Source organism: Rhodamnia argentea, chromosome 7 (genome assembly GCF_020921035.1).
Source record: "Rhodamnia argentea isolate NSW1041297 chromosome 7, ASM2092103v1, whole genome shotgun sequence".
In the NCBI taxonomy this organism is placed as follows: Eukaryota; Viridiplantae; Streptophyta; class Magnoliopsida; order Myrtales; family Myrtaceae; genus Rhodamnia; species Rhodamnia argentea.
Genome location: NC_063156.1, coordinates 7,732,234 through 7,746,325, shown reverse-complemented (window position 1 = coordinate 7,746,325; position 14,092 = coordinate 7,732,234). Strand labels below are relative to the sequence as shown.

The window sequence follows — 14,092 nt, the reverse complement described above, 5'->3', positions numbered from 1 at the left end:
GGTAACTTCAATTTACTTTCGGCGTAGTTTGATTTCAGACTATTAACATCAAACTGAAACCCATTTAAGAAAAAAGTACAACCACAAACGTAGCAAATTACTTGTTTACGACATGAAAGAAATCATATAATTGAGCTAAACTTAAGAATTCGAAGGAGCATGAAAAACCCTTTCATGGGTATTAGCCAAGATTCAGAGTTTATCAAGAATGGCCTTTTGGGAAATGGAACCTCCATTCTGATAGCAGAGGACTGAAAAGAGAGATGCTACTTAGCTAGGCTAAGTTACAAATTCTATTTAGTCAAGAAGAGCAAATATATCTGTCGAACTCGTAAATTTGGTTCGATTTGACTTTGATGAATTGAAATCGATGCTCCGTTTGTATCGCGAAAAATAAATAATATAAAAAATATTTGTCCAAAAATAATTACTTTTAGAGGAAGATGAATAATTTTCATCTAGACATTCTTGTAATATAATTGATTATTTTTAAAAAAATATTATTTAAATAATTTATTTTTTGCGAAACAAACGAATCACAAATCAAAAAATTATAAATCCGACAAAGCTAAACTCGCGAATCAAACTTATTAACGTGATTTAGTTCGATCTATAAATCCTCTATGAACACTCCTACCAAAATTAATTTGATTTTCTCTACTATTAACTGTAAACGACATTCAGCGTAGATTCACGTATTCATATTTTGGATCATACCATATTTAATTCATGAATTAAATGAAATATATTGTGTTTTTTTTCTCCTTTTTCGGTCAAGAAAATATTTTCACCGTCGAAAGTCGAGGCCGGTCTTGTAAGAGCTTGTAAAAATCCATGTCGCGACAAACCGCGGACATCGGTGGGGCCGTTCCATGGTTTTCATATTCGAAAGTGCCAAGCTCAAGGGCAAAACCCGGAATCTACCCTGTTATGGGTTCGCATCCGCATTCTTCAAACCTCTGTTGCGTTTCACCTGCGGAAGAAATCCCACTTCTTGTCCGAGTTTCGTCACAATCCCACCAAGAGAATCGAACCCATCTGTTCGCTTCCTTCGACGTCCATACCCCTCTGCTTGATCGAGCTCGCTCTCTTGAATTGGTCCGATTGTCTGGCAAGATTTGCAAATTCAAGCGTTGCGCGAGCTTGTGACCGCCACGCCTCTCGAGATCCAACACTCCGGCGATTCCGATGTTGCTCTGCGTGTAGACCAGTTCATCACAGAACAACGTCCCCGCAGTTCTTGGTTGCTTTTTCTGCTGAGCAAGCAAAAGGTTATTTCAGTTACAGTTAGGTGGGTCAGTTATTCGTGCTTGCTAACGCTGAATCCCTGCGTGACTTCAAATTGAATTCGTCGTTTCTGTGGTGTCGGGTCACTCGTGGAAATTTCCAGTCTCGAAGTGGGAATTTTCATCAGTTGTTGTGTGGTGCTTAGTGTTTTGACTGGTTGAATGAGCCGAAGCAGGACGTGATTGTTTTTTGTATTCATGTTCTTGATGGAAGTGAATATGTTTGATATTGTCATCGAGCTTCTTTATTACATTGTTAATCTGCATTTTCCTTTTCACAAAGGTTTTTTTGTCCTACTTTCTTAGCTGAAATCACAGAAAGAAGTTTGTAAGATTTTGAAAAAGATATCAGTGACTTGTGTGGAAAGGATTTAAGAATGGACTTACCATCCAGAAAAGACGAAATTTTTAATGCTCGACAACATTTATGTTCCCCAACATCTTCTGTTTGCTAAAATAAGGAGTGCAGGCCGGTTTTTTGAATAATACATGATAGAACTTTGAAAAATCAGTAAATTGAGTGTCCCTCCAATTCGCTGGTTCTACAAATGTCAGAATGGTCTCGTCTGAAGCATAATTGCCTCGTGAAGTTTGATAATATATGTTTCCAGGACTATGATAATGTGAGCTCAGATTTGAAACTATGAAATTTTCAATGATTCAGTCTTAGAGTTTCTCAAGGCAATGATCATGGTAACTCTTTTGTCAAATTGTTTTCGTAAGACCTGGTTTCCCTGTTCATTCCACGAGAATCACCCGAGTAGCTTAATGGATGCTTGAGAATCTTTACTCTGGCAAGTGTATACTTTTTGAGTGCCACGAGGAATTCGTTTCCTCTCACCTCCTCTCAGCTTAATCGTACTTCTTGGCACGTGCTTAAATGGTCTAGAATGCTCTAGTTGGTCTACCAATTTACTGAGGTGTCTAATTCAGTTTCTTTGTATCATAGACAATCTTTTGGTTTAATATTGAGCCTTGGATTCAATGAGTATCTTTTCTTGTTTACATGTACTGACAGGTTTGCCGCAGCTTTGTTTCTCCGGGTCCTTGTGTGTCTAAAGTATTGCAACTCCATTCCATAAACCTCGTCATGGGACAGTGTTACCCTAAGGTAAATTTTAATGGGAATGTGAGGTATACAACTGATTGATTAGAATCTAATTCAACCACAAGTTTTGCTCTTGAAGCTGGAAAAGTTTTAGCATATATTTAAACCTCTCATCACTTTTTTCATGTGATACAGTATAGCATTTAAGTGAGAAGAAACCTTTTCCTTGTCATCTTGCTCTATCACATCATACATGTGATCCTATTAAATAACAGTCAAATTTATGTATAGTTGTTAAGTAGAAACAATTGCATATCTGCTAAGGTATGCACTTACTTTAAAAGTCCATGGTCATTAGGTGCTTTATGGGTGCACCTGTGGAAGGCTGCCTGTTAAGCATCTGCTGATCAAGGGCGCATAGCAAATTTTATGAAAAAAAAAAAGTGTACGAAGAAAATGCATGTCCCAGCTTTCGCTAGACGTGTGCTTGCAATTGAGGAATATCTAGAAAGGCATTTAGAGTAGTTCTGGGATCGATCCCATCTAGCAAAGAAAGTGTTTGCCTTTTTTTTTCCCCTCGATGAACCTTGTATGGGCACACTGGGTGAGATGGGGGAAGGCATGGTTGCAAGGAGTCGAACTCCTGGCCTATATGAAATTCTGTGAATTTACTGACCCCATGAAACTAATATCTGAGAAACCTCCCCACTGAAACATTAGTTACAGTTTCAATACGCAATTCAATCCATCAATGTCAACTATTTTATCTATCACCTTGCTTTTGAATGCATGTATTTGAGTCTTCCAATGGAAATAATAGATACATAGTCCTTCTGACGGACTTGAATTGCCTGCAAAAGACAGCTGATAACTGTCGCTTTCTAACCTTAGCATATGTCAAAAGCCTGAGGTGAAAAAAATGTACTGTAGACAGTTCAGCAGATACCAGATGTTATGACACATGATCATGGGAAGTATTCTTTGTTAATTGAAAGACTTTTTTGAATGATCATTATGGCCTTTCAATTCATGGAAAAACTGTGCCCTAAGCCAATAGCAGAGTAGGCAATTCATAAAATTGCACTACGATCAAGATACTAGGTATGAAATGCGGACTTTAGCTCTAAGAATCACTTTAAGAGGGAAGAGTGATCCATGGGTTATGCTGAGTGGTTGACAATAGGATATTTTATTGATCATGAATAACCTTTTGTAATACTAGTTTTTCCATAGCCACACAGTAAGGGTGCATTTATGATGTCACAACCTAATCCGGACTTGTGTCTTGCTTAGTTCTGAAGCTCTTATCACGTGCACAGTTCTTGCAGAATCAAAATGACGGAGGAGATTCTGATCACCATGTTGAATTTGCGGGTGGGAACGTACACCTCATTACTACCAAAGAAAGCTGGGATCAGAAGCTGTCAGAAGCAAATAAAGATGGCAAGATTGTAAGTGCTCTGCAGCTGCTTTTAGAAGTATTTCATGAGCAAAATTAGCACAACGCTAATTAGTTTGACTTTTCTGAGGTAAGTCAGGAAAAGATTATGTATGGGCAATTGTCAAGCATCACATCAGCAGATCGTTTTTTTAGGCCGTGAATTCAACTTCAATTGTTTGTATTGGGTCTGGCATGCCCTAGTAATTTCAGTATTTTCTCTTTCAGGTGAATAGCTCAATAGTTAGGCCAAAGTTTTATGAACAGTCTCAGAGCTGTGCTTCTTGCATAACAATACCATGGGAGACTCGATTGGATTTGTTCGAATATTCTTGAATTTGCATTGGTTTATAATTTGATTTGATTTCGGTGCAGGTTCTTGCGAATTTCAGTGCTACTTGGTGTGGTCCTTGTAAGATAATGGCACCATTCTATTCGGAATTGTCCGAGAAACATCCTTCTATCATGTTTCTGTTGGTTGATGTGGATGAGCTAACTGTAAGCAATAGAACTTACTTATTTACCTTAATCCTTAATTTCAACTGCTTAGCCTAAACAACGACCTCATGCTCGTGCAGTCATTTTCTAAATTTAGCCCTCAAACTGCATGCAGCGAGTGCAAAAGTGTTTGCAATACACGAAATGTAAAACATAATAGGTACAAGGAAAACAAAGTAGATTCCATTGTGGGTTATTGAAATTCAGTGGAATACGCAAACAGGTCACTGACCTTTGATTTCGGTTAGCCAATGTACTAAACTTTTCACTTTCTTGCAATTGATATGCTTTGGCTGGAATCTAATCAATTTTCTGGCAAACGCTGTCATCAATGCTTATGTGGCAATCACGTGGCATCTAGAAAATTGCCACATATCCGCGATGTCAGTAGTTTGCTAAAGGAATGTTGTATTTGGATCAGAGTACGTTAATTGCAAAAACTCGAAAGGCTAGTGCATTTGGTGATCGAAGTTAAAGTTCAATGACCCGATTGCCAATTGCGCCAAGTGACCCGTGCTGTAATTTACGCAGAAAAGCGGGAGTCACATGGCATCGTGATCGACATATAGAACAATCGACAATGTTTTGTTGTCCTTTCTTTCCTGTTTGAAATGCATTGATTATGGTGAACTTATGCAGGAGATGAGCACATCATGGGATATTAAAGCCACCCCAACTTTCTTCTTCCTCAGAGATGGCCAGCAAATCGAAAAGCTAGTGGGTGCCAATAAGCCTGAGCTTCAGAAGAAGATCACTGCAATCCTTGATTCAGCCAACCCTCGTTAGACATGGATTTGTAATCAGTGTGTGCATGTGTGTGTGTTTGGGATCCTGTTCTTCAGCAGATGCAAGTTGACCCTTTTCTTTTGCTTTCTCTTGTTGTGATTATTCTGACTCCCACTTCGCTTGGGATGTGTATACATGACTGCATGAGTTTGTGGAAAAATGTTTGTATTATCTTCGACTCGTTCTGGTATAAAAGGTGTCTAGTTCTCCGGTTGCGTCTATTCTTCTCCCATTTTCACTGTCCCAGACATCGTCCATGATTGTTCTCTCCGTAGTTTTGCAACAGGTTGTTATTGCCTCGCTCTAAGTTTTCATTTATGCTCTGTCTGGGGCACTAAGACAAGGAAAGGAATAGAAAACAGAGAAGAAAATTTATCTTTTGTCTGTAGCAATCGACAAAAATTTCGAGCATTTCTCCAATTTCCACCCAGACTTTCTTTTCCTTCAGTTCCTCTCCTTTCCACTATGGAGCATTAATGATCGACGGAAAGAATAACATTTCTCAAAACAATTTATTGTTTCTTTTACAGGGTGAAGAATTCTGTAACAGATTTCGTTGAGCCGGTCCTTGGTAACCAAGCATTCCTTACTCTCACTGGATAAACCGAAACATAGCTGACGCGGCAGAAATGCAACCTCTGCCGATTCTCCTCTCCTCTCCTCAGTTTTCCCAAAACAAAACAATCGAATAAACTAAAAAAAAGGTCCCTCCTTTTCTTACTTCGAAGCAACAATTCCCATGGCTTCCTTGCTCTTCCCACCACCGCCAACTTCAACCCAACAGAACCCCAAATGCGCTCATCTCTCACTCTCTCCTTCCTCTCTGAGACCCACCTCAGCTTTCCATCTGTGCTTCTTCTCAAACCGAGTCAAAGCCACGAACACCCTCAAATGCGACGCCTTTCCGAGCGACATTGCCCAGCTCGTCGACCAGTCGCTGTCCCAAGTCCCTACTTTCCAATCTGGGTACGAGCGAATCCTGGGCGCTGCCGAGGAACTAACGGAGATGCAGAGATGGGGGGTCGTGATATTCGGTGGGCTCACTTGGGTTTACCTGACGGCGAGGCCTGGGGTGTTGATCGGCGCGATCGATGCCTACATTTTGGCTCCACTGCAGGTGGGTCTGGACAACTTGAGCGGGAGGAGGAGGTTGAAGAGGAGCGACTTTTTGATTGGGGACAGATTGGGTGAGGGGTCTTTTGGGGTTGTGTACTTTGGGGTTGTCGTCCCCAAGAATGTGAATGTTGAGGAGAGAGTGCAAAAGAGAGGGCGTGGCAAGGGAGCTCTGGATTTGGATGGGAGGTTCAAGGAGAAGGTCATCTTGAAACAGGTAAGCCACAGACACCCTGAAAAGAAAATTCATCAAACCATGCCATTTGTGCCTCTAGTTTTCGCTTTATTGCGTCGAATAAAAGATAGAGATGCTGTGGCTCAAATGAGGACTAAGTTTGGTGTCTTGCTTATGTTTTTCTGCAATTTGAAGCGGAGGACGAATTTTGAAGGGGTTGTGTTGGTTTCTGTGAAGGTGTTTTGCTAATGTCTGAGAAAGATAACCTTTTTGTTGGTCTCATTGGTGAGAATCTTCAGGTTAAGGTTGGAGTCCAAGGCGCAGAAGAATGTGGGGATTTTGAGGAGTGGTTCAATTACAGGCTGTCCAGGGCAGCGCCTGAGACCTGTGCTGAGTTTTTAGGGAGTTTTGTTGATGATAAGACGAATTCACAGTCCACCAAGGGCGGGAAATGGCTGGTTTGGAAATTCGAGGTACTTATTTCTCAGGAGAAACACTGAATTTAGTTAAATTTTATGTCAAGATCCTCTGCTATATCTCGTTGGATTACTCATGGTTTGGCTGGAAGAGTTGTCTTTCTTTCAATTCTGCCGGCCTTTCAAATATACGGAGAGATTGTGCTTTACCATATCTGTGACTCACTGATGAAGGTCAGATGGCTGCCATTGATTTTGTGTCCTTGTGTTGATCAGCTAATGTGTTCCTTGTAATAGGGAGATCGAGATCTTGCCGATTACATGAAAGATGGTAGCTTCCCTTTCAATCTAGAGTCAATCATGTTTGGCAAAGTCTTGCAAGGGGTAGACTCCGTTAAGCGGAAGGCATTGATCATTAAGCAAGTGATGCGGCAGATTATAACTTCACTGAAAAAGATTCATGACACCGGCATTGTCCATCGGGATGTAAAACCGGCCAACTTGGTTGTGACAAAGAAAGGTCAGATTAAGCTCATCGATTTTGGGGCAGCCGCAGACCTTCGTATTGGCAAGAACTATGTGCCTGATCGCGGCCTACTCGATCCTGATTATTGTCCCCCTGAACTTTATGTACTTCCGGAGGAAACGCCGAGTCCACCTCCAGAGCCAGTTGCTGCATTTCTTTCCCCAATCCTGTGGCAGGTAACTGCTGTTCTGCCGAGTAGGTTATGACTTGTTGCATATCAAATGAAAGAGGAAGGTGCTTGTTATCATCTTTCTAGTTCATCAATGGTGCCCCCAACTTTCTGGACAAGGCTTCCTTCAGTTAATTTGAAATATTTGACATAGATTATATTTCATTTATTCAGATGAATATTGTTTCAGTCTATATGATAAAGGACATAATAATGTATCAGGGAAACATTGGTAGCATCCATCTTATTTTCGCGTCAATTTCTTTCGTCACCATTTGAAATGCTAAATTATGGTTTGTACTGGATTTGCAGCTGAACAGTCCCGATTTGTTCGACATGTACTCGGCCGGAATCGTACTCCTGCAGATGGCGATCCCGACCTTGAGGACCTCTGCAGGCCTGAAGAATTTCAATTCTGAGATCAAGGCAGTCAAATACGACTTGAATAAATGGAGGGACTACAAGATACGGAGGCCCGACTTAACGATTCTTGAGCTTGACTCGGGAAGAGGGTGGGATTTGGCCACGAAGCTCATCTCGGAGAGAGGTTTCCTAAGGAGGGGAAGATTATCGGCCGCCGCCGCCCTCAGGCATCCTTATTTTTTATTAGGAGGCGACCAAGCAGCTGCAGTTCTTTCTAAATTGAGCTTGAGAAGATAGGAAGTTGGCAAATGATGTAAGTGCGAGCATCACCGCTCATTCATTGGCCATTAGTTTACGTTCTACTCTACATTAATTTCTCTTTCCTGCTTATCATGTACAGATTTTGTAAAGCCAAGAGCTTTCTTCTCATTTACGGGCAGGTCCTAAGATGTAATTCATAGTGCATAAAAGGAATGCTGGTCCAGTTTTCTTCTCCTCACTACCTGTACCTGTTGGCTCTCTACATGTCTCTGCTATCGGATCTCCGGTCCAACGTTCAGGGCGGGAATCATCCCGATGACACGGGCCAAAATCATCGTCCTTTGTATGATAAGGTCCTAGGTCAGATGGTTTTTCCTCTGGTGCATGGCGGTTCGGCTGCTCGACAGTTTCTTCCGATGCTTGAAAGGGAGTTTGGATAGTGTTGCGACGAATCGGAGGGGAGCCCTCCTTCCAGAACACCGCGCCATTAGCATGTTCCTCTCGGACTGAGACTGCTGTGGATCTCCGTTAGTCAGCGAATCTCGTCGCATGCGCCGTGCCTGAAAATGGGTCCCCGACAAATTGGTTCCGGGATCGAATCCGATGGAGTATATAAGAGAGAATGCATATCCGGTGCAGTTTGTTTCTGGCACAGGATCAATGTTGCGAAGGTTGTCTTTTGCTCTGTGTATGTCAGTGCAAATTTGGAGGCTTTTCAGACCATCTTGTTCTGAAATTTCGACGCCGTCTGTGACGATCCCAAGCATATATCATCATCGACTTTAATTACGCTCTCGTATTATTTATTATGTCTTGAAGAAAATAACTTTCTGTCGTTCCTTTTATTTTGTTCTTCTCGTCGGCAATTTTTTCCCAAAAACTAAAATTGCAAAATTGTCAAAATGAGAAAATGACTCGTCATTCTTCAAAAGTGCAAAAAAAAAAAAAAAGAAAGAAGAAGATAATGACACAAATTGTCTCTAAATCCCTAAAATTTTAATTTGATCAATATGATCCCTGAACTTTAGCCTAATATATAATGTGGTTCCTGAACTTTTAATTTGATCAAATTAGTGCATGAAATTTTAAAACATATTTAACTTAATCCTTAAATAATAGGAAGATATTTAGCGTATTCCTTTCATTAATTTAAGTTCAGGGATGTTTCGATAAAAAAAAAAAAAACAGTTCAAGGATATCTTCTTAGTCCTTATAGCTCATGAATTAAGTTGAATATGTTTCAAAAGTACAAGATAACATTATACATATAAAAAGTTTAGAGATCACAATGTATATGAACTAAAGTTTAGGAATTATATTAATTAAATTAAAAGTTAAGGGATCACATTGCATACTATATCAAAGTTCAGGATCATTTGTTCCATTTTTCAAAAAATAAATTGTTCATTACCTAAAGAAAATAATTTGCAGAAGGCTTTAAAGGGTTGATCACAGGAGAAACGAGTTCTCGAGAGCAGTGAAGTGCCAACACAGTGACACGTGGATATTATCTTCTCGGCTTCTCTCTCTCTCCCCCGACCGGTAGTGAAGACATTGACCATGATGTTTCGCCATATTCGCGGAGCCTAAGTGTGCTCTCGGTGTTCTACTATGTGCGACTGCGTCTCGTCGGCTACTCTGCCATCGTTCCTCTCCAGGAACCGCGAGCTAGCCTCGGCCGCCTCCCATCCGACGCGGAGAGCAGGACAATTCGTGGCCCGCCGTTCTCTTAGCTTAAGGTACCCACCGTATTCTGGGCATTCGACGGCGAAGTTAGCCGACGGTGCCTCCGGGAGGGGCGCCAACTTCGATTCCCGGGGTCGCGAGTCCTGCAGCCAACTAGGGTTCAAGGATGACGGGGATTCCCGGCACTTCGAACTGGAGACGGATCGAAGCAGCGACGCGGAATCGAAAGAGGGAAGTGGAATCGGCAGGAGCAATGCGGCGGAAGGCGGAAACTTGGGTGCCGAAACGCCGGCGGTGTCCGATGGGGAAGAGGGGGAGGTGCGTCGAAGTGAAGGCGGCGATGCCAGTCTCGAACTGAGGAGGGAAGAGGAACCGGAGAGTAAATTGAGGGTGAGGTGTGGGCGACAGGTGATGAGGCGATCGAGTATGGTGGCGAAGCAAGTGATCAGCATCGAATCGGCTCTTAGCTTGGGGTTCGTCTCTCAGCTCTGGGTGGATACCGCCGCGGTAAGTGGTTGGAGTTCTTCATATTGGTTCTTGTGGTTTTCTCTTATCCGTTTAGGAAAGCAAAATCTCTCGTGCCTGCTGAAGATTATCCATTGACAAATCTAAGTGGGTTGTGCTATGGCAGGTGACTATAATTGTTAAGGAAGGTTTGAAATTGTCTTTAAATACCAACTCCTGGAGTTTATAGTATTCAAATGTTGAGTCAGTCAGACATACCACTTCAACGAAAGCTAAATCGACAGATAATTCATGCTGGTCTGCACATTTGTTTACTTTTTGCTTTTGGCATCTCATTTGTAGTTAGCTAAATTTATTTGATAGTTGGAGGAAGATAGGGATGTACATAAGAGAACCCGCATTTGCTTTGGTACTTGATTGGACTACTTAATCAGTCCTCAAGTTGAGTTTGCCTTGGCAATCACTTGATAATGGAGTATCCATTGAAAAACCACTGATTTAGGGAAGAATCAGGTTTATGTGCAGTCTTGATTATTCTCGTATTCATTGCCTATGGTAATTGGAGATTTTCATCTTTAATACGAAATTTTTCATGTGTCCATTGCTTATGGTAATTGGAGATTGTCATCTTTCATACAAGATTTTTCTTTCGACTCATTACAAGGGCACATTACATTGCTTGTCAGAATTGGAGATTGTCATCTTTAATACGAGATTTTTCTTTGGACTAGTGGAATGTCGTGATTGTGGAAGTGAGACCAAATTTGCTTTCTGGTGATTCAGAGAGATTTCTTCTCGAAGACGTCTGCCAGGTGCTTATTTATTTTTTGCTTTTTCTTCACTCAGTAACCTTACATTTCCCTTTTGTCTGCATAATAATCATGATGGGTGCATTTACTCTGTGGCATAGTGAGATGTTCGCTGTTGTGATGTATATTAGTCGTGAATTTAAGGTTCCACCACTTTTCTTAGCTGATATTCAGAGTCATTGCTTAGTAGTTATTTGGAGTAAATTTGACTATGAACATAGTAGATATATTTGTCAATGAGTCCGAGGCGTTTGATATATTAAGGCCTTCAAGTTCTTGCTTGAGTTGTTTCTTTGATGGTTAATACAGCGCCCAAAGCTTTGTTGCACAGGTCGGTGATGTCGTGCTTGTTGAGAATGAGAGGGTAATGGAGAATGAGTTGAAAATGGTGGGGCTGGAGACATTGGTATGTTTCTGTACACTAGAGTTCCTTCTCTCTTGATTTTCATCTTATTTATCGGCATAAGTAGGATCGTGTGCTCAACTTGTCATGGAACTTGTCTAAGGAAGGCCTGAATGAGGATTGACGATGATTTGGGTTAAATTCTCTTTGTAAAATCGACCTGTTCCAGAGAGAGGTGCACAAAACATTGTCAATCAATCAACTCATATTAGCATATCAAAAGGATGGTGGAGTTGTGGCTTGGCTATATTCTGTACCTTACCTTTCCAACTCCTTTTAAGAAAGGGAATGTGAATACTTTGTAACTGCTGGCTATTTGACAAGCGTGCTATATTAAGGGAATCATAAATTCTGTACCTGAAACTGTTAAGTTTTCTGCATCAGTTGCTTGCTTGTTTCCGGATCTTGTGCATAAGTTTACTAGTGAGAACTTAACTTTCTATTTCTGTTAGGTGGGGTATGAAGTTGTAATTCCCGGCAGAAGAAGTATTGGCAAGGTATAATGATATTTTGCAGGAGTTATAATGTGTCAGCATTATTACAAGTGTTATCTTTCTTAACTAACTTCCTTTTGGTGTTTTCTAGGTCAGAGGTTATACGTTTAATGTTAATTCAGGGGCTCTCGAGTCCCTTCAGCTTGATTCATTTGGTATCTCACTCATTCCATCTAATTTGGTAGGTGAAGCATTCCTTCTGAATCTTGCAATGTGAATTTCTGTGTCTGCAGGCCCGTGCTTGTGTGGGGCCTTGATGGGTATTTTATGGAATATGGTCAACTGCAAAATTCGTGTTTAATATTCTTGCTGTTGTTTCAGGTGAGTACTTATGCTTTGTTTGTGGAGGATGTGCTAGAAGTTGCATCGGATAAAGTATTTGTGCATGAAGCTGCAGCAGGGCACTTACAGAGGCTAACAAAGGTACCTCAGAATCGACACTAACCAATCATCGTGTCCTCTAGAACATTTAGCATATCAACAGCTGTTTCTTTGCTACGTGCTCAACGATGGTCTCTAGAGCATCTCTGATATAAACTTGAAGTCATTTCTTAGTCGATATAAGCACCTCTTAACTTGGTTTTTAGTCCATGTGCCCTTTGTTTCAGTCTTACGTAAATTCCCCCTACTTAGCAACTTTCATCACATGTGCCAGGGTTGGTGGGGTGCCCAGAACGTTGGGAAATCCTCGAACGAAGTCGAAGAATATTACGGTTTTGAAGAGGCTGATAGATTAGCTAGCGGCAGCCGCACAAGAAGAGAATCCGGGCACAGGAGATCCCGGCCTAAAGCGAGGGAAAATCAGGATGACTTGGACCTTCCGATGGACTTTTTATGACCCTCGAGCCTGCACACCATCCCGGCTTTGAGCGTGCCACCATTACTCTGTAGAGGGCCCTTGCATGGGTCTTGAACGTTGCATCAACCTTCCAGCGTGAGGACATCTTTCTCATTAGTCATTCCCCCGTGCTCTTTCCCTTCTCTATAGGATGAGCCAGTTGATGTTCATAAAAGGCGTAGTTGTCCATAGAAGGGCTCTTTGCCGGAGCTCAATACCCGTCGATTGGCGTGAAGAGCCCACAAAAGCCTTTTCTGTCAAGTGCTGTAGTGATCTCATCGGAGCATCGGGGCAGATCTCAACAAACAGCAGCAAATTGGATGCAGATTTGGATGTGCAAAAGGAGGCCAAAAGAATAAGCGATTAGAGAATGATTTGGTAGCTTTTTCGTGTCTTTGCTTCAATACATTGAGGATTCTTTATGGTTGAGCAATGTATAAATCCTTTTAATGCTCAAGCCATGAATTTGAAGAGCCAGGTACCGTGGTATTCTTTCTAAGCATGCTTAAGAGCACATTCCATATTGTGGTCAAGTGCGCGTTGTTGTTGCAACGGCCTCGTCCGTTTGTTCAAAGGAAAATTATTTAAGGACAATCGTTTTTCGACTTTTTCGATATTTGGATGACGGAAAATTAATCAATGCACGGAAAATATTTTCCATGCACTGAATTGATAAATTCGTGATAAGAGAAATTATTTTTCGTGAAAATTATTTTAGAAAAAAATGGTTAGTTTTAATTTGTTTAGTGATCCAAGGAAAGTGACTTGTTTTTTTTGTCAAAAGAGAAAATCTTATTCTCTCACTCTAAAAGAAAGTCGTATTCTGTCGCTCTAAAGGCTTTAACTTCCATGTCATTCCATCGAGGAAAAAAAAAATTCCTAAAGCTTCGAGGTCAGTTCACCTTTCTTCCGGCTAGTAGAAATCAAAATCTCCCTCGTCAGAGCAAATCGGTGTCACTATGCTTAGCACATGGCCTTCTCAATCCTTTTTCACCATGGCCGGAAAAAAGGGTTGTTGTTTGAATATCTAGGTAGCAGATAGAAATAGACATGACCAAATGGAATCGTGGATCCGGAACCGGCCTCGTTGACCGGCCCGGAATCGGCCCGTTGATTGAGTCCACGATTCCATAATTGTCGAAACCGGCTTGGAACCGCCGGTTCCGACTTGTTTTTTATATATATATATATATATATATAAATATATATATATATAAAGGGGAGGCCCGGGGGAAAGAGCCGTTGAGCTTGAGAACCGGCAGTTCCAAACCGGAATCGGAATCGAACCGGTCCGAACCGCCGGTTCCACCTTTTCGTG

The 14,092-nt window shown here is 41.4% G+C and overlaps 3 protein-coding genes across 7 annotated transcripts; all 3 read left to right on the top strand.

Moving 5' to 3' along the window:
* The first annotated feature begins 1,204 nt into the window (after positions 1-1,204).
* LOC115746839 (thioredoxin H9) lies at positions 1,205-5,288 on the top strand. Of its 2 annotated transcripts, none has more exons than XM_048283121.1 (5): positions 1,205-1,290; positions 2,328-2,397; positions 3,654-3,785; positions 4,148-4,270; positions 4,910-5,288. In XM_048283121.1, exons 2-5 carry the CDS (start codon positions 2,377-2,379, stop codon positions 5,054-5,056), a joined length of 423 nt encoding a protein of 140 aa, XP_048139078.1. In that variant the 5' UTR covers positions 1,205-1,290; positions 2,328-2,376; the 3' UTR covers positions 5,057-5,288. The 2 variants fall into 2 exon arrangements, with proteins under 2 accessions (XP_048139078.1, XP_048139077.1); XM_048283120.1 differs by having other exon boundaries at positions 1,217-1,291; positions 2,305-2,397.
* A 398-nt stretch (positions 5,289-5,686) lies between these two features.
* LOC115746836 (serine/threonine-protein kinase STN8, chloroplastic) lies at positions 5,687-8,312 on the top strand. Of its 3 annotated transcripts, none has more exons than XM_030682758.2 (5): positions 5,687-6,386; positions 6,644-6,817; positions 7,058-7,462; positions 7,768-8,131; positions 8,219-8,312. In XM_030682758.2, exons 1-4 carry the CDS (start codon positions 5,796-5,798, stop codon positions 8,113-8,115), a joined length of 1,518 nt encoding a protein of 505 aa, XP_030538618.2. In that variant the 5' UTR covers positions 5,687-5,795; the 3' UTR covers positions 8,116-8,131; positions 8,219-8,312. The 3 variants fall into 3 exon arrangements, with proteins under 3 accessions (XP_030538618.2, XP_048139075.1, XP_030538617.2); XM_048283118.1 differs by having other exon boundaries at positions 8,214-8,312; XM_030682757.2 differs by having other exon boundaries at positions 7,768-8,312.
* A 1,240-nt stretch (positions 8,313-9,552) lies between these two features.
* On the top strand, positions 9,553-13,228 carry LOC115746837. 2 transcript variants are annotated; one of them, XR_007199394.1, is made up of 8 exons: positions 9,553-10,272; positions 10,962-11,042; positions 11,371-11,445; positions 11,895-11,939; positions 12,028-12,117; positions 12,258-12,359; positions 12,592-12,837; positions 12,924-13,228. XR_007199394.1 is itself a non-coding variant. In XM_030682759.2 (7 exons), the coding sequence occupies exons 1-7, from the start codon at positions 9,691-9,693 to the stop codon at positions 12,772-12,774; spliced, it is 1,158 nt and encodes a 385-aa protein (XP_030538619.2). In that variant the 5' UTR covers positions 9,553-9,690; the 3' UTR covers positions 12,775-13,228. The 2 variants fall into 2 exon arrangements, 1 of the variants encoding a protein (XP_030538619.2); XM_030682759.2 differs by having other exon boundaries at positions 12,592-13,228.
* Positions 13,229-14,092: the final 864 nt, after the last annotated feature.

Excerpts from the sequence above, each read along its gene's own strand:
- LOC115746839 (XM_048283121.1), top strand. The coding sequence starts at position 2,377 with ATGGGACAGTGTTACCCTAAG. Across the intron at positions 2,398-3,653 it reads TGGGACAGTGTTACCCTAAG|TTCTTGCAGAATCAAAATGA; the intron begins GTAAATTTTAAT and ends TCACGTGCACAG. Across the intron at positions 4,271-4,909 it reads TTGATGTGGATGAGCTAACT|GAGATGAGCACATCATGGGA; the intron begins GTAAGCAATAGA and ends GAACTTATGCAG.
- LOC115746836 (XM_030682758.2), top strand. The coding sequence starts at position 5,796 with ATGGCTTCCTTGCTCTTCCCACCACCGCCAACTTCAACCCAACAGAAC. Across the intron at positions 6,387-6,643 it reads AGAAGGTCATCTTGAAACAG|GTTAAGGTTGGAGTCCAAGG; the intron begins GTAAGCCACAGA and ends GAGAATCTTCAG. Across the intron at positions 7,463-7,767 it reads TTTCCCCAATCCTGTGGCAG|CTGAACAGTCCCGATTTGTT; the intron begins GTAACTGCTGTT and ends CTGGATTTGCAG.
- LOC115746837 (XM_030682759.2), top strand. The coding sequence starts at position 9,691 with ATGTGCGACTGCGTCTCGTCGGCTACTCTGCCATCGTTCCTCTCCAGG. Across the intron at positions 11,043-11,370 it reads TTCTCGAAGACGTCTGCCAG|GTCGGTGATGTCGTGCTTGT; the intron begins GTGCTTATTTAT and ends TTTGTTGCACAG. Across the intron at positions 12,118-12,257 it reads CACTCATTCCATCTAATTTG|GTGAGTACTTATGCTTTGTT; the intron begins GTAGGTGAAGCA and ends CTGTTGTTTCAG.